General features: G+C 42.5%; 1 protein-coding gene across 1 annotated transcript; it reads right to left on the bottom strand.

The window, feature by feature from the left end:
- Positions 1-18,267: 18,267 nt before the first annotated feature.
- Positions 18,268-25,154, bottom strand: LOC137301975 (probable G-protein coupled receptor 139). The gene is made up of 2 exons (XM_067971691.1): positions 25,085-25,154; positions 18,268-19,166 (listed from the first exon to the last, which is right to left on the bottom strand). Exons 1-2 carry the CDS (start codon positions 25,152-25,154, stop codon positions 18,268-18,270), a joined length of 969 nt encoding a protein of 322 aa, XP_067827792.1.
- Positions 25,155-25,438: the final 284 nt, after the last annotated feature.

Here is a 25,438-nt window from a genome sequence, read left to right as displayed (position 1 = left end):
GCAGCTGCGGGAGGGTGGTAGGTGGTAATCAGCAAGAGGTATCCTTGCCCATGTTTAAGCTGATGCCATGTAATATCATGTGGTCGGAGTCAAAGTTGAGGTCTCCATGGGTCACTGGCTCCTGAATGTTTACCATTGAGTCGCCACACCTGTTGGGTCTGACCTATCGGTGGGACAGGATATACCCTGGGATGGTGATGGAGGTGCCTCAGACGTTGGCTGATAGGTATGATTGTGTGAGTATGGCTATGTCAGGCTGTTGCTTGACTAGTCTGCGGGACAGCTCTCCCAATTTTGAAACAATTCTCCAGATGTTAGTGAGGAGCTCTTTGCAGGGTCTACTGGGCTTGGTTTGCCTTTGCCTTTGTCGTGTCAGGTCCCTAGTGATCCAAAGTTGGGTGTTGCGCCCGGCTTTATTCTTATTATTCCATTTGTACCGGGATTATACAACTGAGTGGCTTGCTGGGCCATTTCAGAGGGCAGTTAAGGATCAAACCCTATGCTGTGGGTCTGGAGTAAAATAAAGGCCCAGATCAGGTAAGGACGGTAGGTTTCGTTCACGAAAGAACATTAATGATCCAGATAGGTTTTTACAACAAAGCGGTAGTTTCATGGTCACCATTACTGATATTCGCTCTGGGACAAATATTTGTGTCTTCCGCAAATACTAGATATGGGCTAAGTATGTTGAGTGAGGAAGTATTAAGGTGATTAGCATTTTGGAAAGTGAATTAGTCACCAGGGCCGGATGAAATGTATCACGGGCTGTTAAAAGAAACCAGGGAGAAATTAGTGCAGGTTTTAACAATCATTCTCCAAACTTCACTGGATACAGGCGTAGTGCCGGAGGATTGGAGGACTGCTAACGTAGTATCATTATTTTAAAATGGAGCGAAGGATAGACTGAGTAATACAGGCTACTTAGCTTCAACTCGGTGGTGGGCAAATTATTGGAATCAATTCTGAGGTGCAGGATAAACTTCCACTTATAAAGGCACGAAGTAATCAAGGACAGTCAGCTTGGATTTGTGACGGGGATGTCTTGTCTGACCAACTTGATTGAATTTTTCGAGAAGGTGACAAGGAGGATCGATGAGGATAGCGCAATTGATGTAGTCTACATGGATTTTAGCAAGGCTGTTCACAAGGTCCCACAAGGCAGATTCGTCAAAAAAAAGTAAAGGCACATGGGAACCAAGGGAATGTGGCAAATTGAATCCAAAATTGGCTCAGTGGCAGGAAGCAAAGGATAATGGTCGACAGGTGTTTCTGCAACTGGAAGGCTGTTTCCACTGTAGTGCCGCAGGGCTCGGCACTGCGTCCTTTGCTTTTTGTGGTATACATTACGATTTGGATTTAAACGGAGGGGGCATGATTAATAAATTTGCGGATGACACAAAGATGGGTCGTGTGGATGATAGTGAAGAGGCAAGCTGTATACTGCAGAATGATATCAATGGACTTGTCAGATCGGCAAAAAGTGACAAATGGAGTTCAATCCGGAGAAATGTGAGGTAGTGCATTTGGGCAGGCCAAACAAGGCAAGGGAATAAAAAATACATGAGAGGATACTGAGAGGTGTAGCGGAAGTGAGGGACCTTGGAGTGCATATCCACACATCTATGAAGGTAGCATGTCAGGTAGATAAAGTGGCTAAGAAGGCATATGGAATGTTTTCCTTTATTTGCAGAGGAATAGAATATAAAAGCACTAATACTTTCCTGGAAATGTATGAAACACTTGTTAGGACTCAGCTTGAGTACTGCGCACAGTTCTGGTCACCACATTACAGGAAGGATGTAATTGCACTAGAGAGGGTGCAGAAGAGATTTACGAGGATGTTGCCAGGACTGCAGAATTTTAGCTATGATGACCGATTGGATATGCTGGGGTTAATTTCCTTGGAACAGAGAAGCTGTAGTGGCGTAGATATAGTGGAGAGGAAGAACCTATTTCACTTAGTGGTGGGGTCAATAACCAGGCGGCAGAGATTTCAAGTGATTGGTCGAAGGAGTAGAGCGGAAATGCGGAAAACAATTTTCCCCAGACAGTGGTGGGCGTCTGGAACTTACTGCCTGACAGGAAGATAGAGGCAGAAACCCTCAACTCATTTCAAAATACCTGGATGTGCACCTGAAGAGCCGTGACCTGTTGGGCTACTGTCCAAATGTGGGAAAGTGGGATTAGGCTGGTTGGCTCGTTTCTCAGACGACGCGGACAGGATGGGCCGAATGGTCACCTTCTGTGCAGTAAATTTTCTATGTTTCTAATTTTTTTATTCCAGATTTAATTAATTAACAGAATTTAAATTCCCCAGCTGCCATGGCGTAATTTGAAGTTATGTCTCCGGATTATTCATCAAGGCCTCTTGATTACTCGTCCAGTGATATACCCACAATGCTACCGTATCGGTATTTTTTTTTTCATTTTCATCTCCATAATCGACTATTCCAATGCTTTTCTGATCGGCTTCACATCCTCCACCATCCATGAAATTCTGACCATACTCTGCTGCCCATATTCTGTCTCAGACCCAATCCCACTCCCACACTAATTGTCGCTAATACAACTTATTGTGGTACTTGTATGCGTGTATGAAGGTGCAGCTTTTAACCTGGTCTCCAGGGTTTTATCTGAATGAAAATTCCACAGTTCTTGTTCGAGATCTTGGAGTGAGAGTTGTTGACTTCATCTGTTCGTTCAGTGACTGTAATTAAGCCTAATTAGCACGGGACCTGATTTTCTGACCGGTTGGATTCTCTCTGCTATAATTAAGGAAAAACCACTCAATGTGTCAATCGGAGAATTGCTCCAAGAATCAGGACCAACCATCGAATCATCGCTTCTTACCGAAGGGGAAATAATGCCTCTTAGTTTTATGATCAAGCTACAGATTCTATGGGCAATTAATGACATACAAAAGATTTACTACCCCATCCTGGCTGCGTTCGGTGTCCCGGGTAAGTTATTAACCGCACCTGGTACTTCAGGAAGCCGAGTTTATCGGTAGGTGGCATCTTAGTCCTCCTGTCCAGCACTTAATTTTACTACTCTCCCTACATTACAACAGTGACTACACTGCAAACTTCATTGGTTGTTAAGCACTTTGTAACGTCCTAAGATTAGGAAAGTCGCTATCAAAATGAATTTCTTTCTTTCTTACTTTTCATCGCTCTTGTGTGTGTTTGATAATGGCTCATGGTCCACTGATGTGAATTCCCATTCATTGGTGTCAGTTCGATGAAAAGCGTGTCTTTAATGTTCGTGATTAGTACCATTTCAGGCGATCTTATTAAAGTCTCGATTTTCTTTCAGAATACAGCACAGGCCATATGACGAGATCATGTTCTTAATTAAAAGTGTGCATTCTGCTGTATTTCCGAGAATCATTTGAGAAACGTTTTCTGAACTCACACGGTCTGCAATTTCGGGGAGATATATTTAGTTGTACAAATCAGTCCTACCAGCTAAATGATAAATGCATTGATGATCCAATCTTGTTCAACTCTCTCGCTTTACACCACTTCATGTTCTACGATGGTCTCAGTGTTTCTGAATGTTTAATTTAGAATGGTTAAGTGAACTACTGCTTATTTTTATTCCGATTATTTAATGGTTTTATTTCTCATAATTAATCTGTATTAATAATCTAATCCCGTGCCTCGCTGGTTCAGTTCTTCGTCTCTGATCGGGAGCCGTAATCATTGTAAGGGGCGTGTTCTGATAGTGAACTTACTCGATATTTTTATCGAGTCTTATTCCCTATGTGAGTTGGAAGCTTATTGAATTCACAAAACCGAAGGACAAGAAAAGATTAACGTTATTTGACTAGAATTCAGATCAATTTGAAATCGCAGGTTGGTATATTAGATTGCCAGTTATTATCATTCCACTATTTAAAGTAAAAGTGCCACCTGTAATGTAATTAGAAAATTTGCCTGCAAAACTAACTACATTATTTTATCATATTCTACCTTTGTATTTTTGATGTGGAGCATTACACATGACCCTGAATATCCAAGTACCGAGCATGGAGCTTAGCGTGACTGTAACTCCCTTCATCCAATGATTGGCCTTTGGAGATCAGGGAGCAAAGTAACAGATTGGGCCTCGCTTCTAATATATAAAAAAAACAGGAATTGAAAAATATTATATTTTAGACCAGGAGCAGAAAAGTGGAATAATTATCTCTAGGCTAGATAATGTGGACCACGACAGGCTGTTTCTGTTTCACCTTGTCCAGAACAGTAGAACCAGACAGCGCAGCCTGCAAATGAAGGTGGGCGGGTAGCGGGGTGGCGGGTGGGTGTTCAAAAGTGCAGAACAATATTTCTATGTTTGAGTGGCCAATCTATGGAACAGACTCCTTAGCGAGACGGTGGAAGCATTTAGTATTGATTCATTCAAACGTAAATTAGTTAGATTTCTTCCAGAAAATAACATTTTGGGTACAGTAATATGAGACATGACATACGGTAAGTTTAACGTGGTTGGGAGGGAAATGGTGAGTTTTGATCCCAAAAGTTTTCAACACTGGGGCTTTCCTCATCTTATGTCTGGGTCTGTTGTAGTTTAACTGATAGAGATTAATTGATATGATTAGTCACCAACTCCATTATCCTTGTGTCATGCGACTACCAGGAAGGCAGAAGGCGAACTTGATGGACCTTGGTCTTTTTTCATCCAACAGTTCTTATGTTCCTATATTCCTATCTCTTCTGTACATTACAAACATTGGATGAGAGGGTTTGATTTGTGCCATTGTTCAGATGCTCTTAATGCCTTGAACATGTGACCACAGTCAACGTATGAGCACAGACTATGGGTGGTGTTAGCTCACGATTCCATTCAAAGGGCGTCACCGATTCGAACATTCCTCTTCCTCCCAGGGCTGTTCAATCACGCCCCCACCTCGGGATATTAAAGTCTTTTGTATCACTCCAACAACTAACTCACACACGCTGCAATTCAATCCCGCAAAAGTCCCATCTTTTCCGCTGGCTCAGGTGCATGTCAATCTTTCACTTTCCGATTGGTTGCTTTTTTATTCATTCTAAACTCAGTTTCTGTTTTTCACTATAATTAATTTCGTCCCGTCGCTTCATTTATTTCCTTATTCATTGCTCTGTTTACAAAGCCTATATCCAGGATGCCCTGTCACAGCTAAAATAATCCGATTCCATCACTGGACGCAAAGCCATGCTTCAAATCTCTGGGCGCAATTCAGGTTATTATGAAGAACATTAGTGTCCCTGTTTTTAAACTGCTCCGTTATTTCACTGGAAATGCATCAAATATGTTTTTTTTCCCGACGAGTCTGAAGAATCCTTTATCCTATGTTCGTCTTGCTTACAGTTAACGTGGTGACGATTGTGATCCTGTCTCGGGGAAAGTGCGGTCTCTCCAAATGTGTCACTCGCAACCTACTGTCCATGGCATCAGGTGATCTACTGGTCGTTATAGTCGACCTGATGTTAAGGCAGATTCCAATTGTTTATCGGGAGCAGTTTAGTTTTCTGTGGGCCATTAGAGTGTGTAATATCCACGCCGTCCTCCTTTATGCAGCCACAGACTGTTCTGTTTGGTTCACCGTCACTTTCACCTTTGATCGATTTGTGGCCATTTGCTGCCAGAAGCTGAAAACTAAATATTGCACCGAGAAGACGGCGGCTGTGGTTCTCGGAACAGTCACTGTGCTGAGCGGGTTGAAGAACATTTTCTGGTATTTTCTGTATGGAAGTGAATATTTGCTTTCTAATAGTCCCTGGTTTTGCACTGTGTCACTTGGTGTCGCTCGTTCGCTGGTCTGGGCGGTCATTGAATTAATGCATTATTTGTTAACGCCATTTATTCCATTTCTTTTGATTGTACTGTTAAATGTATTAACGGTCAGACACATTTTAGTGGCCAGCAGAGCCCGCAGGAGAATCCGAGGTCCGAGCAGTGGGGAGAGTTCCAGTGACCCAGAGATGGAGAACCGAAGGAAATCCATCGTTGTACTGTTTGTTATATCGGGGAATTTCATCCTGTTATGGGTGGTGTTCATGGTGTGTTCGATGCTGAGACGATTGGATTATTTGGGATATGCTGTACCACTGCGAACATTTGTAATAGAAATCGGATTCATGCTCCAGCTCCTGAGTTGCTGCACGAACACTTTTATTTATGCAGTGACCCAAAGGAAATTCAGAGAGGAGTTAAGGAATGGAGTGAAATATCCCCTCGCAATGATGGTCAAATTAATTAGATGAGACGAAAAAGAAATGAAAGTAACGAAATGGCAGACTTGTTGAATAATTACTTTGTGTCAGCCTTCACAGTAGAGGACGAGGATAATCTTCCTGACATTCCAGGGAAATAAATAATGAATCAAAGACTGGAACTCACTAAAGCTCACATAAGCAAGAAAACAGCATTCGAAAAAATAATGGGCCTGATTTTGTTATTAACATGTCACTGAGGCTCACAGGGCCCACCATTATTTATGTGCAAATCAGAAAACGACTGCTTGCGAGTGCGCTTGCGCAGCTAACAGCGCAAATCCAGAAGTTCCTCTCCAAAATGTGATTCTGCGCCAAACGGTTTCTCGCCGGTTGGCTCCCCGTTCAAATATATTGAACCACGTGAAGTTCCTATACTGAGGTCGCAGCTACAAACTAAACTCGCCAACAAAAATGAAGTCAAGTCATTTCAAGTCTAAGTATCGTTTTAACGCCGTGCTATGTCTCAATTACTGCCAAACAACCTCTCTGGCACTGAAAAATATCTTTAAAAAGTGTGGAGTATATTTACTTCAGATTTTAATTATTGTTGGACGTTAGAACAATAATTAAATGAATAATTTTTCATTTTTTCTTATTGCCTCATTTATATCTGTCTCATAATACAAACGTTTTGCGGTCTCTTGATTTTGCTTTCTTTGCCTGATTTAACATTGAATTCACTATTCTAACTTATACTTCCTGGTTCTGACTGCTCAGTTATTAACAATGCTTCAATTTGATTTGCAAAGGAAGTGCAAAGCTGATTGCCCCGTTCACGCAGGTCCCAGATGCCCTGCAGAGGGCACTGTGTTTTATGGCTTTCTAATTTTCATGAACTTGCCGTGTGAAAGCTCATAGAAAATCTATGGACAAATGCAATTCTAATGAACGGCTAGTTCCTTTCGTTTACCTTTCACAGCAACATCCAGCCCATAGGCACTAAAGTACGGACAATTCCCTCGGGTGTGTTGTTTTTACACCAGGATTTTAAAGGAAGGAATGTGAGGAAAATAGAAGATGCTTTCGCTATAATCTTCCAAAGCGCTCTCAATTCAGGAATTGTCCGTTCAGATTGAAGAATTCCAAATGTAACTCCATTATTTAAGAAAGGTGAGTGAGAAAAAACAGGAAATTATAGACCTGTTAATCTAACATCGGTTGTGGGGAAGTTATTGGAATCTATAATTAAGGCCAGTGTGACTGAGTTCTTTGAGAAATTTGACCTGATTAGAGAGAGCCAACATGGATTTGTAAAGGATAGATCATGTGGAACGAACCTATTTGAATTTTTGAGGAAGTAATTACAGTAGTTGACAGCTGAAAGTCGATGAATGTAGCTTATATGGAATTTAAGAAGGCATTCCTTAGAGTTCAATAGGGCAGATTGTTAAATAAAATTGAACCTCATGCAATTGAAGGCAAGTTATTGACCTGATTAGGAGGTTGTTTAAGCGGTAGAAGCAGCAGAGTTGGGATAATGGGAATGAACTCTAATTGGTATGTATTCGAACAGTAGTATCTCAAAAGATTATGTGTTCAGGTATGAACTATTCACAATGTTTATTAATGATTTAGATAACGTAATATAGAGCCATATATCCAAGTTTTCTGATGACACAAAGCTATGTTGCATCGTAAGTACTGAAGATGCGAGCATAAAATTACAAAGAGACGTTTATAGATTAAGTGAGTGGCCAAAATTGTGGCAGGTGGATCTCAACGCACGGAAATGTGAGATCATCCATTTTGGACTAAAAAACGGATAGATCTGAGATGTTTTTGAATGGTGAGAAGCTAGGAACAGTGAAGGTCCAAAGAGATTGAGGAGTCCATGAACACAGCTCACTAAAATGTAGTGGTTAGGTAAAAACATATCAAAACGTTTAAAGGAATGTTAGTTTTTATAACTAGCGGCTAGAATACAAAGAGGATGAAGCTTTGCTGTCGCAATACAAAACCTTGGTTGGACCACCTCTGCAGTACTGTGTACTGTTCTGGACACCACAACTGAGAAAGCTGAAATTGGCCTTGGAAGGAATGCAGCGCTGATTCATCCGAATGTGAATCGGGTTCCAATGGTTCAGTTATGAGGAAAGATTGCATAAACTGCACGTGATTGCAGGGTGACAACGACTGGGAATTAAATACGCCAGTTTATTAAACAATCAGGAAGGACAGGCAGGAAGGAAGGGGAGGTGGGGTGGCTATGTTAATAAAGGAAGGAATCACTGTAATACAGAGAAATTATATTGGGACAAAGGATCAAGATAATGAAACAGTTTGGGGAGAGATAAGGAATAATAAGGGGAAAAAACACGAGTGGGCGTAGTATATAGATCTCTTAATAGATGCAACTCTGCTGGAAGAAGTATTAATCAGGAAGTAGTCGGGGCATGTAATAAGGGAACAGCTATAATTATGGGGGATTTTAACTATCATATTAACTGGACAAATCAAATTGGGCATGGCAGCCTTGAGGAAGAGTTTATTGAGTGTATTCGGGATGGATTTCTTGAGGAGTATGTAACGGATCCTACAAGGGGGCAAGCAACCTTGGACCTGGTCCTGTGTAATGTCCCAGTTAAGGATCCCCTTGGAATGAGTGACCATAACATGGTTACATTCCATATACAATTAGAGGGTGAGAAGGTTGGTTCTCAAACAAGCGAACTGAGCTTAAATAAAGGAGACTATGATGGTATGAGGGCGGAATTGATTAAAGTGGACTGGGAAAACAGATTAAAGGGTAAGACGGTACATGAGCAGTGGTGTTCATTTAAGGAGTTATTTTACAACTTTCAAAACAAATATATTCCACTGAGGAAAAAAGGGTGCAAAAGAAATGACAGCCATCCGTGGCTCAGTAAAGAAATTAAGGATAGTATCCGAATAAAAACAAGGACATATAAGGTAGCCAAACTTAGTGGGAGAATAGAAGATTGGGAAGTCTTCAAAAGACAGCAAAAAGTAACTAAAGGATTGATTAAGAAAGGGAAGATAGATTATGAAAATAAATTAGCAAAAAATATAAAAACAGATAGCAAGAGTTTCGACAGTTATATAAAAAGTAAAAGGGTGGCTAAGGCAAACGTAGGTCCCTTAGAGGATGAGACCAGGAATTTAATGGTGGGAAACATGGAGATGGCAAAAATGCTGAACAAATATTTTGTTTCAGCCTTTATGGTAGACGACACTAAGAATATCCGAACACTAGACAAATAGGGGGCGCTAGGGGTGAGGAGCTAAATACGATTAAAATCACTAAGGAATTTGTACTCAGTAAATTAATGGAACTCAAGGCGAATAAATCCCCTGGACCTGATGGCTTACATCCTAGGGTCTTGAGGGAAGTGGCAGTCGGGATTGTGGATGCTTTGGTAATAATTTTCCAAAATTCTCTGGACTCGGCAATGGTCCACGCAGATTGGAAAACTGCTAATGTAACACCCTTATTTAAAAAAGGATAGAAGGCAGAAGGCTGTAAATTATAGACCAGTTAGCCAAACATCTGTGGTGGGTAAAATTTTGGAGTCAATTATTAAGGAGACAGTAGCGGAACATTTGGATAAACATAGTCTAATAGGACAAAGTCAGCATGGCTTTACGAAGGGGAAGTCATTTCTGACAAATTGCTTGACTTCATTGAGGACATAACGTATAGGGTGGATAAAGGGGAACCGATGGACGTAGTGTATTTAGACTTCCAGAAGGCATTCGACGAGGTGCCGCATAAAAGGTAATTGCTCAAGATAAAGAATCACTGGATTGGGGGTAACATTCGGGCATGGGTGGAGGATTTGTTATCTAACAGGAAGCAGAGAGTTGGGAAAAATGTTTCATTCTCGGACTGACAACCAGTAGCCTGTGGTGTTCCGCAGGGGTCGGTGCTGGGTCACCAACTCTTTACAATCTTTATTAACGATTTGGAGGAGGGGACCGAGTGTAACATATCAAAGTTTGCAGATGATAACTTAGTGTTATATAAAAATTTGGATATAAAACTCTCTATTCCTTCGTTCAACGCCATTTGTCACATTCTGCCAATCAGAATAAATTCAAAGAATCATAGCATCATCGAATGGTACAGCACAGAAGGAGGCATTTCGGTCATCGTGTCTGTGCCGGCTATTTGTGGAGCTTTGCAATTAGTCTCACTACCCTGCCCTTTCCCCATAACCATGCAAATGTATCCCTTCATGTATTTATCCAATTCTCTTTTGAACGTTATTATTGAATCTGCTTCCACCAACATTTCAGGCAGTACATTCCAAATTATTACAACTAGCTCTGAAACAAAACTTCTCCTCACCTCGCCTCTCGTTCTTTTGCCAATTACCGTAAACCTGTGTCCTCTGGTTACCAATCCTCCTGCCTCTGGAAACAGTTTCTCCTGATTTGCGCTATCAAAACATTTCATGTTTTTGAACACCTCCATTAAATCTCCCATTAACCTTCTCGATTGTATGGAGAACAACCCCAACTGCTCTAGTCTCCATTTATCCCTACGCTCCGTCTCCGACCTTCGAACCAATTATGAACCCATGTCACATGCTTGCCTCCAATTCAATGCACTTTAGGTTTTGTCAATAATCTCTTGTGTGGAGACTTATCGAATACCTTCTGTAAGTGCAACATCATTGGACACTGCCCTATTCAGGAAAATAACGTTCCTCATAAAAATTCAACTCGATTAATCAAGACATGTCTACTATTCCCAAATCCATGCTGACGCTGTGATCAATTCCAACTGACCAAATGATCAGTCACTCTGTTCCTTTTGATAGATTGCAGTAACTTCCCTTCAACTAATGTTAAACTGGAAGGTCCGTAGTTTGCTGGTTCCTCGTTCCCTGTTTTCTTTGATAATGGAGTGACGTTTGGAATTTTCCAAATGAAAAGTACAATCTCAGAATCTGCAGAGCTGTATAAATGTATTATGAACGCATATGCAATTTCCTCGCCTATTCTCTTTAGTACTCTGAGGTGGAAATAATCAGGTTCTGGCGAATGTTCCACTTAAGTTCCATTATTTTCTCCAGTATCATTGTTTACCATACTAAATCCAGTACATTGCTCCACTTGACTTATATTTAGGTTCCCTTGTACCACTGGTATTTTGTCCTCTTCTTCCACTATGAAAACATATAAAAGTTATTCATTTAAGTATTTTGTCATTTCCTTATTATCTATTATGGTCTCGACTGTATCTGCCTTTCTTGAGACCAAGTTGCCTCCTATCACTCTCTTTTTCTTAATATATTTCTAAAAATATTTGCTCTGAGCTTTGATTTCCCATGCAAGTTTCTTTCATAAAGCCTTCATTTTGTCCCGGATTGCCGTTTCTAAAAGCTTCACGCATCTATTATTAATTTATTTGCATTATTTTGAGGCTTTTTATAGCTCTCTCAGTCCACTGGATTTCCACTTTTCTAATAATTGTGTAAACATTTTCTTTTAGGTCGATGCTGTCTCTTAATTCATTCGTTGGCCATGGTTGTTTAACTATAGAAGTAAAGGTTTTGCATTTTAGAGGTATGGATTGGTTTTGTATTGAATCAAATAATCCTTTGAATGCTTCCTACTTTAATCTGTAGGGATATCCATTAACAACTCAGCCCAGTTTACTATGGACAATTTATTTATATCCATAAGACCATAACAGTTAGGAGCAGGAGTAGGCCATTCGGCCCCTCCTGCCTGCTACGCCATTTAATGAAATCATGGCTGATCTGATTTTTACCTCAACTCCACTTCCCCATATCCTTTGACTCCCTTGCTGATCAAAAACTTGTCTAACTCAGTCTTGAATTTATTCAATGGCTCAGCCTCTACAGCTTTTTGTGGTAAAGAATTCCAAAGATTCACGACTCTCTGGGAGAAGAAATTCCTCCTCATTTCCGTCTTAAACAGGCGACCCCTTATTCTGAGACTATGTCCACTAGTTTTAGATTCCCCCATAAGGGGTAATACACTCTCAGCATCTGCCCTGTCGAGTCCCTTCAGAATCTTGTGTGTTTCAATTAGATCTCCTTTCATTCTTCTAAATTACAATGAGAATAGACTCAACCTGTTCAATCTTTCCTCATAAGATAACCCTTCCATACCCGCAATCAACTTAGTGAACTTTATTCGAACTGCCTCCAATGCAAGTATGTCCTTCCTTAAATAAGGGCACCAGAACAGTACGCAGTACTCCAGGTATAGTCTCACCAGCACCCTGTACAGTTGTAGCATGACTTCCCTGCTTTTATACTCCATCACCCGAGAAATCCCTTCGAAGTTCACCTTATTTAAATTTAAAGACGGCACTCTTAAAATGGCTCCTAGGCTGTCAGCTCCCTAGGGAACTTCTTTGCTGTGCAACACTATCCATGGGCATCTTTACCATTCTGTGCACTTTATCCAGCAATCTCCTCTCTACCACTGTTTCAGTTCCCTTGGCTCGAATAGTGTGAGCATTTTGGCCCTAACTGCAAGTTCAAGCCACAAGTCTAAAGTTACCTGAGCCAACTGCCCACCTCTCCACCGCATCTGCTCTTTGTTTTCATCAGTGAGCACCGGATCTTTGCTCAAATTTGGCTTACAAATTCATGGACCTTCCTCTACTTCAAGTCTAAGCTGCTCCACTTGACTGTACTGGACTGCACTGTAACGGTCAGTTGCCTGGATTCCGATCTGCTATTCATTTGCTTAAGTTTTAAAGTAACTTTGTCCAGCTTGAAACCCATCCCTCACCGCTGCTGTTACCCGCTGAGCTTACAACGTATGACTGTCCTACCGGTCCTACTGGTTTTTCAGCTTCAATTTGTTAGATTCCTGGTTCTTGTTCAGAAATTCACTCACCTGGGCCATAGCCGCTCGATTGATTCTGCGCACCTCCTGACATACATTCCCACAGATATACCTCCAGCAGCGCGTCCTCCAATACACTACCCTTCAAATAGATTCTGGGCTCACTTGCCCCCCACACCTTTCTGCGAACGTGGACATCAGTTGATGCTCCAGGCTGACTCCACCCCCTCTAGTTCAACTTTGTCGCACCACGGGACCTCTGACTTAAACTTTGGACCCCCTCCTATTGTCTTCTATCTATTTCCGGTTTATTATCTGGAAAAATCTATCCTAATCTTGCTATATAAATATGCCTGTGTAATTTGAGTTTCCCTTTGTCCATTCACGTGCACGTTTTGGCTGCCAATCCGGGCCCTAACCCATCACTTCTGTTTCCACCTCTTTGCCCCCTGTTCCTACTTTCTTGTTTACCTCTCCTAAGCCACTCTCTCCTGTCGTCAAGCATCCTTTTTTTTCTCTACTCTCGGGTGCTCTGCTGCTCCAAATCCCCACCCCAAGACTTCAGCAATCTCATTAATCCTACTCTCCCGCCATTGTCCCAGGCTTGACTTCCTCTTGGATAAGCCTACAACTTCCCTCTTTGTCTTTCTTGGCATCCTCCAAAGGACCCATCGAGGCACGCGTTGCTGCCTCCTTACGAGCAGCAAGCCCAAATGCCCCATTCTACAATCTCGCCAACCTTCCCGTCCAAAGCGTCCACTGGGGGCTAATCTAGCCTATCTCCTTCCCGTCCCACTCACTCCTCCAAGTGCTGACCCTGTGGACTCTGCCAACTCAACAGCTACCTTGTTCCAACCCTCCCACCACTTATTTAACATCCTCATTCTCTTCCACCCAGCCAACTACGATGCCACGTTTCTCACCGAGAAAGCATCACTGCTTTCCTCCCTCAGCCTCTGCACCGTGCGACTTATCACAGTATTATAGTAGGTAAAGTAGAGGAGAAGGCAATTCGGCCCATGGTGCCTGAGCCAGCTCTTTGTCAGAGCTATCCAATCAGTCCTCTTTCCCCACAGTCATGTAAATTTTCTGCCACCAATATTTATGCAATTCACTTTTTAAAGTTACGATTGAATCTGCTCCCACCACACTTTCAGGCAATAAAATAATGTTTCCTCATGTTGCCTCTGGCTCTTTAGCCGATCACCTTAAGTCTGTGTCCTCTCGTCACCGACCCTTCTGCCATTGGAATCAGTTCTCCTTATTTACTGTGTCAATAATGTTCATGATATTGAACACCTCTATCAAATCTCCCCTTAATCTTTTCTGTTTAGTGGAGAATAACCCCAGCTTCTCCAATCTCTCCACATAACTGAAGACCCTCATCCCTGATGCAAAATGCCTCACTTCATACGTGTGCGAGTTAAATTTCACCTGTCTTTTGTCTGCCTATTTCACCAGTCTGTCTATGACCTTCTGAAGTCTGTTACTATCCTCCACAATGTTTACTACATTTCCGAATTTCCTGTCATCAGCAAACTTTCAAAATATATCTTCTATACGAAGTCCAGGTCATTAACATATATCAAAAAGAGCAGTGGTCCTGACACTAACACGTGGGGAACACCATTGCATATTTCCCTCCAGTCTGAAAACAACCGTTCACCACTTATCTCTGCTTTCTGTCCCCTAGCCAATTTTATATCTACTCTGCCAAGGCTCGTTTAATCCCATGGACTTCAATTTTGCTAATAAATTTATTATTTGTTTCTTTATCAAATGCCTTTTTAAAGTCCATATACACAACATGAACCGCACTACCCTCATCAATCCTCTCCGTTACTTGATCAAAGAACTCAATCAGGTTAGTCAAACACGGTTTTCCTTAAACAAATCCGTGCAGGGTTTCATTTATTCGCCTTTAATTGTCCCGGATTATTGTCTCTAAAACTTCTCCAACTACCGACGTTTGGCTAATCGGTTTGTCCTTCTCCCTTTTTTGAACAGCGGTGTAACAATTCCAATCCTCGAGTCATTCGTCACTATGCTATATCTAAGGAGGATTGGAAGATTGTAGCTAGAGCCTCCGCAATTTGTATCCTTACGTCGCTCGGTAACCTAGGATGCATGCCACTTCGACTGGGTGTTGTTTCTACTTTGAGTACTGCCAATCTTTTAAGTACCTCCTCTTTATCTATTTTTATGCTATCCAATATCACTACTATCTTCACCTTCACTGCTACAATGGCAGCATCCTCTTCTTTAATCATGCCCTCTGCTTCGAGAAGAAGATTTCCTTTTTGTCCCTGATCGATCCCACGCTTCCTTTGATTATTCTTTTACTGTTTATATGTTTATAAACGACTTTTCGGTTCCCTTTGGTGTTAACCGATAATCTATTCTCATAAACTCTCTTTGCCCCTCTTATTCCCACTTTTAGATCTCCTCTGCACTTTCTGTATTTAGCCTGGTTCCCTAATGTATTCTGAACCTTACATTCGTCATAGGCCTCCTTTTTCTGTTTGATTGCAACCTCCATATCGTTAGTCATCCAGGGAGATCGATCTTTGGATTCCCTTCCTTTCCCCCCAGGACCGATGTGTCTACTCTCGACACGAGCTCACTCCTCCACGAAGGCCTCCTATTGTTAAATTACCCACACCCCTGCCAAATAAATTGAACCCCCCACCCACCCCCCACAGCACTAAAGAACCTTCCCGCAGCACCATCGCTCACAGCTCTTTGAGATGCAACCACTCCGGCCTGTACAGGTCCCAACTCCCCCAGAACTTTTCCCAATGCCGCAAGAATCTAAAGCCCTCCCTCTGCACCATCTCTCCAGCCACACATTCATCTTCCCTATCTTCCTATTTGTACGCTCGCTAGCGCATGTCAGCGGGAGTAATCCGGAGATTACTACCTTTGAGGTCCTGCTTGTTAATCTCTTTCCTATATCCTTGATATCTGCCTGCAGCACTTCATCCCTCTTTCTACCTATGTCGTTGGTACCGATATGGACCACGACCTGTGGTTGTTCAACCTCCCCCTCCAGGATGTTCCATAGCTGCTCAGTGACATCCTTGAAACTGGCACCACGGAGGCAACATACCATCCTGGAATCACGCCTGGGGCCGCAGAAACGGCTGTCTGCTCACCGAACTATAGAATCCCCTTTAACTATTGTTCTCCTGCCCATTCTCTCTCTCTCCCCCCCCCCCTCCGCTATCTGCCAGTTACTCCTTTTCTGTGGCGGTCACCCAGTCTCCCTCTCTGCCTACACACTTTTAAGCTGTGGGGTGCTCACCTCCTAAAACGTGCTATCCACGAAACTCAGCCTCGCGGTTGCACTGCACTGACGCGGAACGCGGAGCTCGAGCTCCTCAAGCTGACGACACTTCCTGCACCTGTGGTTGTCCAGTGCACGGAGAGTGTCCTGGAGCTCCCACATGGCACAGGGTGTGCATTACACGGGACAGAGCTGCTATACCATGCCTCTATTTATTAGATTATTAGATAAACTGAACTGAAAATAAACTAAGCTTTAAAAAAACACTCACCAGAAAATGAAACACTCTTCAGCTACCAACTAAACAGCTTCTTCCCTTGCCCTGACATCACTTTTGATTTTCTTCCCCACAACAGACGTAGACTAATACGTCTGTAATTTTCTACTTTATCTCTCCTGCTCTTCTTAAATTATGGAGTGGCATTGATCCTTTTACAATGCAAGGGGATAATTCCCGAATCAAGAGAGTTTTGGAATATCATGACGAGATCATCTACAATATCCTCACCGACATCCTTTAATATATTGGGGTGGAAACCATCAGCTCCTGGAGATTTGTCTATCTTTAGTCTTATTAATTTCACCATTACTTCATTTTTACTTATGTTAAAGCTAATAAGTTTCTCCCCTTGATTTATTTTTAGTTTTCCTCGTATCCCTGGCACTTCATCCACATCCTCTTTTCAGTAAGTATTTAGCAAGTCTGCCATTTCCTGATTTCCAATTACAATATCATCTGAGTCTGTCCTTATACAGCCTACATTACTCTTCGCCACGACATAAGCTTGTAAAATCATTTAGTGTTGTCCTTGATATCACTCGCAACTTTTTTCTCGTATTCCCTTCTTGCAGCTCTTGCCACTTTCTTTTTATCCCCTTGTTGTTCCTTATACAGCGGAGGCTCTGACCATCATTTCCCAATCCTCTCTGGCTTCGGGCGTGATGCCGGAGCACTGGAGGACAGCTAACATTTTACCGTTGTTCAATAAGGGAGAACGAGATAGACCGAGTAATTAGAGGGCAGTCAGCCCAACCTCGTTCGTGGCCAAATTATTGGAAAGAAGTGTGAGGGACAGTATTAATCGTGCTTTGGAATGGCAGGGATTCATCAAGGACAGTCAGCATGGATTTATTAAGGGAAGGTCGTGTTTTTTGTAACCAAATGATCCCAAACTCTGTTCGTGTTTCTTGAAGCAACGCAATATTAAATCACATCTAATCGTGTACAGAGCTGCTGTTGCTCTCATTCGATGATTGACCACCTGAAAAATATCTCGTTGAACCAGAATCGCCAGTGTACTTTCATTCTCATCACATGGACTTCCTTATTATCTTACGGTGATAGGTTTATTGTAGGGATTAACAGTGTATTTGGGTAGTTGTTTACTGGGTTTCTTTCCGTGCTAGACACCAAAAGCCTCCTGGAGGCCTGGGATCGGTTGTGAAAATACATCTGCTGTTATTAGAGAATTTCAGCAGTATAGTGAGAATGTACGTGAGAGCACTGTGTTTTTGTTGATTAGTGTCAGTGCAGGTGAGATTAGAGACAATGTGCTCAACAAAAGCAACACTGATCAGATTAAGTTCATGTTAGACAGTGGGAATGTCTGAGAGAATCAACGGTTGGTCGAATGCAATGTCACAAGTTGGTGTTTCTGCAAGTGACAAATGTGGATAAAATAGAGGCGAGATAAATAATATTCCTGATGATTTAAGCTCGGCAATGATTAGCGATGGGAAGGTAGTGCTACTGATATATCAGATGGAAACTGATAGATTGGCAAAATTAAATGTGGGCTTCTAATCACAGAGCAATTATTCAATGCGTGGCACTTGATAACTTATATATTTACAGAATGATACTCGCCAAAACATCACGGGCTGACTAATGGGAGTAAGTGAATTCTCAATTGACTTCCGTTGTCTTTATTTGAGTAACTTAATAGTTAGATTAAAGGGAGTTTTCACAATCTTTTTCAATTCGGCTCTGAATTTAGTCTGAGTTACCACATAAATGCAGGTGTTTGTACAGGAGCTGGAAAGCTGAAACATATATGCCATCTGTTGTAGGATATATCCTGGATCAGTCGGACCTGCGTAATAATATGTATTTGTGATTCGGTAATACAAGAAATTAATGACATAGGGCATCCATAGCACGGTGAAGCTGCCCGATATGGTGAAGAGTAAAATCATGGATTTTCTTCGGTTCTCCGTTTCGGGATCGATCTGAGCCCCGCCGTGATTGGAGAATAATCCCTTGCGAACTCTATTGGCCACTAAAATATGCCTGACGGTCAAAGCATTAAAGAGCAAGATAAAGAAAAAGGGCAAGAATGGGGTTAGGATTCGGTGAAGCCAATCATAGCCAATCCAAGCAGGGAGCGTGTAAAACGTGGGCTTTGATTGGCAGAACCATGGTATATTGTCAATTATATAGACAGGGTCAAATGTAAAATACCAGGGAATGTTCTTCAAACAGAACAGTAGACACACCGCAACAATCACTGAAGATGCCGTTTTCGGAATGCAATATTCTGCTTTCAGCTTCTGGTAACAAATAGCAATGAGGCGATCAAAAGTGAACGCGACAGTTAACCAGACAGAACTGTCTCTCGCCGCACAGAGCAGGGCAATAGTAAAACTGCACACAGGGGTGATGTATAGGGAAGAGTTTGGGAAGTAATAGTAAAGAATGCGATTCAATATCACTTCGGTAATAACCACCATCAGATCCGCTGCTGACATGGCCAACAAGTAGATAGTGATGCATCTGGAGAGATCGCACTTGCCCTGGGATAGAATCCAAATCGTCACCAAGTTCACTGTATGAAAGAAGAAATACAGGCATCAAACTCACAATTGCAGTATTCCCATTACACGTTCGGCTTGCAACATATCCTTTGCTTGTTAGATTTCTCTCCAGTCTCCCCGAATATCACATTATTTTCACTCAATCTAATAAAACAAAACACGCTGTTTTCTAAGTTTGCGTTAATGATATCTTTCTAGGAAGATTTATGCATGCCTATTGTATTTTAAACATTAGGGGCCGGTTTTGGTCACTTTTTAATCCCCCAAAACGGACCCAAAAAAGAAGTTGTGGCAATTGTGGGAGAAGTTGTTAATCCTGCCGTTCGGCAGTTTCTGTCCGCTTTAATGCTGTGCTGTAATTCGAGCATTGGAAGATCTCATCAGCGGACGGAAAATTCATTATTTAGTTTTGGAGAAATTGACACCATCTCAAACAGTTTCCTCCGGGAGCTCCCCAGTTGATTTTGATGCCCAGGTGCCTTGGGTTTTAACGGAGTGAAGTGGGTTAACGATTGAATGAGACCTGTAGTTCTTCTCGAGCACCAGAACGACTGTATTCTTTGTAGTAAATTACTTTCCAGAAAGTCCTACCACTCGATGTGGGAAGAGTAACACCCGTGGAGATAACACGTTACCAAGGAGGAGGTAACAGACAGGTTGACACCTTATAATCTGGAGCGAAAAGGCAAAGATCTGCCTTGCCCACCAGTATAAATCAGCAACTTCTACACAACTGTCAAACAGGCCATCCGTCTCACATCAGTCCGATCTGCAATGTCATTACAGAAATACTCTCTGGATACAATTCGAAATAAATCTTTATAACTCACTGGTTAAGCCTCAGCTGGATATAAACTAAATTGCACAATTTAAAAGGCGCAGGAGCAGAGAGATCTGGGGATGTACTTACACAAACCTTCGAAGGTGGCACGACAATTTGACACAGCTCTTAAGAAAGGCAAGGAATCTTTGGCTTAACAAATAGAGGCATCGAGTGCAAAAGCAAGGAAGTTATGCTAAACTTTTATAAATCATTGGTTAGACCTCAGCGAGAGTATTGTGTCCAATTCGGGGCACCAGCTTTTAGGAAGGATGTCAAGGCCTTAGAAAGGGTGCAGAAGAGATTTACTGGAATGGTACAAGGATGAGGGACTTAAGTTATGTAGAAGGACTGGACAAGCTGTTCTCCTCAGAGCAGATGAGGATATGTGGAGATTTAATGTTGAAAATCATAAACGGTTTGGAATGAGTATGTGGGAGAAACGGTTTGCAGTGGCAGAAGGGTCTGTAACCAGAGTACACAGATTTAAGGTGATCTGCAAAAGAACCAGAGGCGACATGAGGAAACATTTCTTGACGCAACGAGCTGTTTTGATTTGGAATGCACTGGCTGAAAGAGCGGTGGAAGCAGATTAATAATAACTTTCAAAAGGGAAATGGATAACTATTTGAAGGAAAAACATTTACAGGGCTTTGGGAACGAGCAGGGGAATGGTACTAATTGGATAGCTCTACAAATGAGCCGACACAGACACGGTGGGCCGAATGGCATCCTTCTGTGCTGTATGATACTGTGATACTATGAAACGCCGCCAAATATTATCGTACTAATTTTCATGTTCACTTTCCCATGGTTCCCCATGGTACCTGACTCTGGTGATTCACTCGCAGACGTGAGGACCTACATTGGGCTCCACCGCGGCTGAAGTATTGGATGTGACTGCATGTTATTAGAATCATACAGCACAGTCCATCGTGCCTGTGCCCACACTTTGAAAGAAAAATCACAGGGTTTTCTGTTTTCTCCACATAACTGAAGTCACTCATACCCTGTACCATTCCGATAAATCTCCTCTGCACCCTCTCCAAGGCCTTCACATGCATCCTAAAGTGTGGTGCCCAGAATTGGACACAATACTCCACCTGCGGCCTAACCAGTGATTTAGAAAGGTTAAGGATAACTTTCTTACTTTTGTACTCCATGCAGCTATATATGAAGACCAGGATCCCGTATGCTTCAAACTCCGGTCCTAGAGATTTCCAAACCTGTCCAAATTTTAGAATCCGCGGCATGCAGTACATCAGGAGAAACGTTCCTGAGATAATCTCCTGCTGCTCCTAAAGGCACTGTTCTGGGGGTTTCCTTTCGATGGTTCAGCAGTGACCATGTGTTCCAGTGCACAGAATAGAATGGGACTGTCCTCACCTAGTTCTATTTTTATCTCTCTATTCGCTGCCAGAGAATCGTCTGCAATGGCTTCTCTTCCAGCTTCCGAACCTTTACCAGTGGAGTGCCCACAGATCTATCCTTGGCTCCCTTCTATTTCTTATCTACATTCTGCTCCTCGACGACAGCGTCCGAATACACGACGTCAGGTTCCATAAATTCGCTGACGACACCCAGCTCTACCTCACCATCGTCTCGATTGACACTAATCCCACCAAACTTCTAAACACCTAACTTCCCTTCCTGGTCCCCATGTTAGCTGATATTGTGAACGGTTCCCTCTCCTCAAGTACTCTCCCCCTCCTCTTCAAAGCTGCTGCCATCATGCCCCGCCTCAAAAAGGTCATACTTGACCCCTCTGTTTTGTAAACTACAGCGGCATCTTTAACCTACCTTTCCTCTCCAAAGTTCTTGAACGTGTTGTCACCTCTCAAATCAGTGCCAATCTTTCCCACAACTCCAAGATTGAATTTCTCCAATCAGGTTTCCACCCATGCCACAGTATTGAAAGGACCCTTTTCAAAGTCATAAATTACATCCTGTGTGACTGTGATCGCGGTGAACTATCCCGCCTCATCCTTCTCGAACTGTCTGCAATCTTTGACATGGTTGAACAAACCATCCTCCTCCAATGCCTCACCTCCGTCGTCCAGCAAGGTAGGACTGCGCTCGCCTGGTTCCATTTTTATCTATCCATTCGCAGCCAGAGAATCTCCTGCAATGGCTTCTCTTCCCGCTCCCACACAGTTACCTGTGGAGCCCCCTACGGATATATTCATGGCCCCCGTTCTATATCTCAACTACATGCTGCCCCTCAGCAACATCATCTGAAAACACAAAGTCAGATTCAACATTTTCGCTGATGACACCCAGCTCTACCTCACAACCATCTTTCTCGACCCCACCACGGTCTCTGATTTGTCACACTGCTTGTGCAACATACATATTATGGATGAGCAAAAATTTGCTCCAACTAAATATTGGGAAGACCGAAGCCATTGCCTTTGATCCATGTCGCAAATTCCGTTCCCGAACCGTTAACTCCATCCCTCACCCCGGCCATTGCCTGAGGCTGAACCAGGCCGTTCGCAATCTTGGCGTCCTATTTGACCCTGAGATGAGTTTCCAACAACATATCCACGCCATCACCAATACCGCCGACTTCCACCTTCGTAACCTCTCCCGTCTCTGCCCCTGCCTCAGCTCATCCCCTTATGAAACCATCATCCATTACTTTCTGACGTCTAAACTTGAGTATACCAACGCTTTCCTGGCCGGTCTACCATCTTCCACTCTCCATAAACTTGAGCTCAACCAAAATTCTGCTGCCCGTATCCTAACTCGGAATTAGTCCCGTTCACACATCACCCCCTGTGCTCGCTAATCCACATTGGCTCCCGGTCCGGCAGTGTTTCAACTTAAAAATTCTCACCCTTGTTTCTAAATCGCTCCATGGCCTTACCCCCTCCATATCTCTGTCACCTCCTCCAGCCCGACAACCCACCGAGATCCCTGTGGTCCTCCAATTCCGGCCTCCTGCGCATCCCCGATTTTAATCGCTCCAACACGGCCGTGCCGTCAGCTTCTTAGATCCAAAGCTCTGCAAAAACCTTACCTAAATCGCACCGCCTCTCTCCCTCTCTCTCCTCCTTTAAGACGCTCCTTAAAACCTACCTCTTCGGCCAAGCTTTCGGTCACCAGTCCTAATATCTCTTCACGTGTCACGGTGTCAAACTTTGTTTGTTAATCGCTCTTGTGAAGCGCCTTGGGACTTTTTACTACGTTAAAGGGGCGATATAAATGCAAGCTTTTGCTGCTGTTGTTGTTTTTGATGATGATGACACCTTTCAATCTAACCTTACACACGAGGGTTGTGGGATCTTCCTCACACGCCGATACAAGCTGAAAGTTTCTAAGCAAACCATGCAATCGCTGTCGCAATCTATCAAATAAGAAATCATTCTTTGTTTAAAGATTGCGCCTATTAGATCTGAATTAATTTTTCTTTAGCACAGAATGGATGTGAGCGGACCCTTGCTCTGTTGTCTATTTCTCTCCTGCGCCATTACAACTGTTAATGCTCACTTGTGTTGATTTATCACTGAGTCACTGTCTAACTCTGCAAGGTAGGTGGGGCTAAGGTAATGTTTGGTGATATAGGAATGGGTGTCCATGCACCTGTTTCCATATCGCTAGAAGCAATCTCGATTATCTGGGTTGACCTAAAAAACGAAAAATGAATTCAGGATTAGGAAATCGCGTTAATAACAACGGTATTGTTCTCCTTAGAGCAGACAAGGTCTTGGTGAGGTTTAATAGAGATGTTAAAAATTGTGAGGGTTTTCAACAGATAAAATAAGGAGAAACTGCTTCCACTTGCAGGTGGCTCGAAAACCAGCAGAGGCAGACAGAACGCAATTGGCAAGCGAATCATTGGGGGATTTTTTTTTTAACGCAGCGAGTTGTTACGATCTGAAAACGTGGTGGAAGCAGATTCAATATTAACTTTTCAAAGGGAAATGGATTTGTAGTGGAAAACGAAAAAAATGCAGGACTATGGAGAAAGAGCGAGGGACTGGGACTAATTGGATTGCTCTTTCCAAGAGCCAGCAAAACTCTCCACATAACTGGAGTCCCTCATCCCTGGCATTATTCTGGTCAATCGCCTCAGCACCATTTCCAAGGTCATGGCATCCTTCCGAAAGTCAGGTACTTAGAATTAGACACAATTCCACATTCCCAAATTAAATATAAGGTTTTCTGAAGGCCCTCAAATATTTAAAGTCGCAGCAACAAATATCCAGAGAGGTGTCAGAATAAATATGCTGAATTATCAGACAACCAGCAAAAACAGTAATACAGTTAAACTGTGATTGAAATAAATAGTAACTGCTGATCGTCACTCACCAGGAGGAGGCCAGTGAAACGCACAGATCAGGTCAATAAACGTATTGTAGATGAGGGATGAGGATGCAGAGTTCCAACCCATGGTCCAAATTACCCCAGAACACGGTCTGTTTTATTATTGTTTCCATCTGACTCTTTCAGGAACTCTTGGTCGAGGGTGTAGAATTTCTATTTTATCCTGGAAATGGTGGATTCATATATACTGTTCTCGGTTATACACGACACGTCAAATCCAGGATCGTTGGGATTGGAGCCTTTACATTAATAATGGTCTTAGGATTGACTGTGCGCGGTGCAATCTCGGCGAGTGTGCCGTTAGTGATACCCACTGTTATTGGGGTCGGGAGAAGTGGCAAACTGCTGTTGTTGCTTTCGTTGCTGCTGTGAAACTTGAACTTGCTGTCTCTCTGGATCGTGTATTGGACCCGCCAGTGCTGTGCTATTGTGGGTTATGCTGCAGACATCTACCCCATCCAACTCAAATTCTCCAATACCTGAAAGTGTCACCGCTGCTATGAGGTGACTGCAAGAAAACCAATTCTAAACACTATAAAACAGTACCCCCAAGTCCCGCTGTACAATGTGAGTTTCAAAGACATAAAATAAATGTAATACTAGGTCAGATTCGATCAGCACACGCAGTAATGGCGAACTGTTCATTTACCTGCTAACAGTAAGTAGTCACCTGAATAAAAAATAGCGAAACAAATATGGTGTTTTATCAGACAGCCAGTCAGAGAAATAATATAGTTAAACTCTGTTTCAACCAAATGATAACTGCTGATCATCACTCACCAGGAACGCCTATAGCTGCGAGCAGAGGGTAGTAAAAAGCATAGATCAGTTCAATAAACGTTTCATACATTTTTGCAAGAAGCGGCACTGTCTGCTGGTGTCCAATTAAACAACTGCACTGACATATGCAAGCTGTATAATCAAGGGATGGTACTTATAACTCCAGGAACTCCATGGAGGGACAATTAAGCTGCTTTTACATCACTTACAGTGATCTGCACAAACACAGTAAGAACGTCTCAACGGTCCAATATTTTCAGATAAAATGTATTATGCAGACATAGCGTTCTTTTTGAACCAATTACCACAATGACTATCAGATTTCCCTAAAACACGATAAAAGCTCTCTCCTCA

The sequence above is a fragment of the Heptranchias perlo genome, chromosome 35, assembly GCF_035084215.1.
Source record: "Heptranchias perlo isolate sHepPer1 chromosome 35, sHepPer1.hap1, whole genome shotgun sequence".
In the NCBI taxonomy this organism is placed as follows: Eukaryota; Metazoa; Chordata; class Chondrichthyes; order Hexanchiformes; family Hexanchidae; genus Heptranchias; species Heptranchias perlo.
The sequence above is the reverse complement of the archived record's forward strand: the minus strand, read 5'-3'. Positions and strand labels throughout refer to the sequence as shown.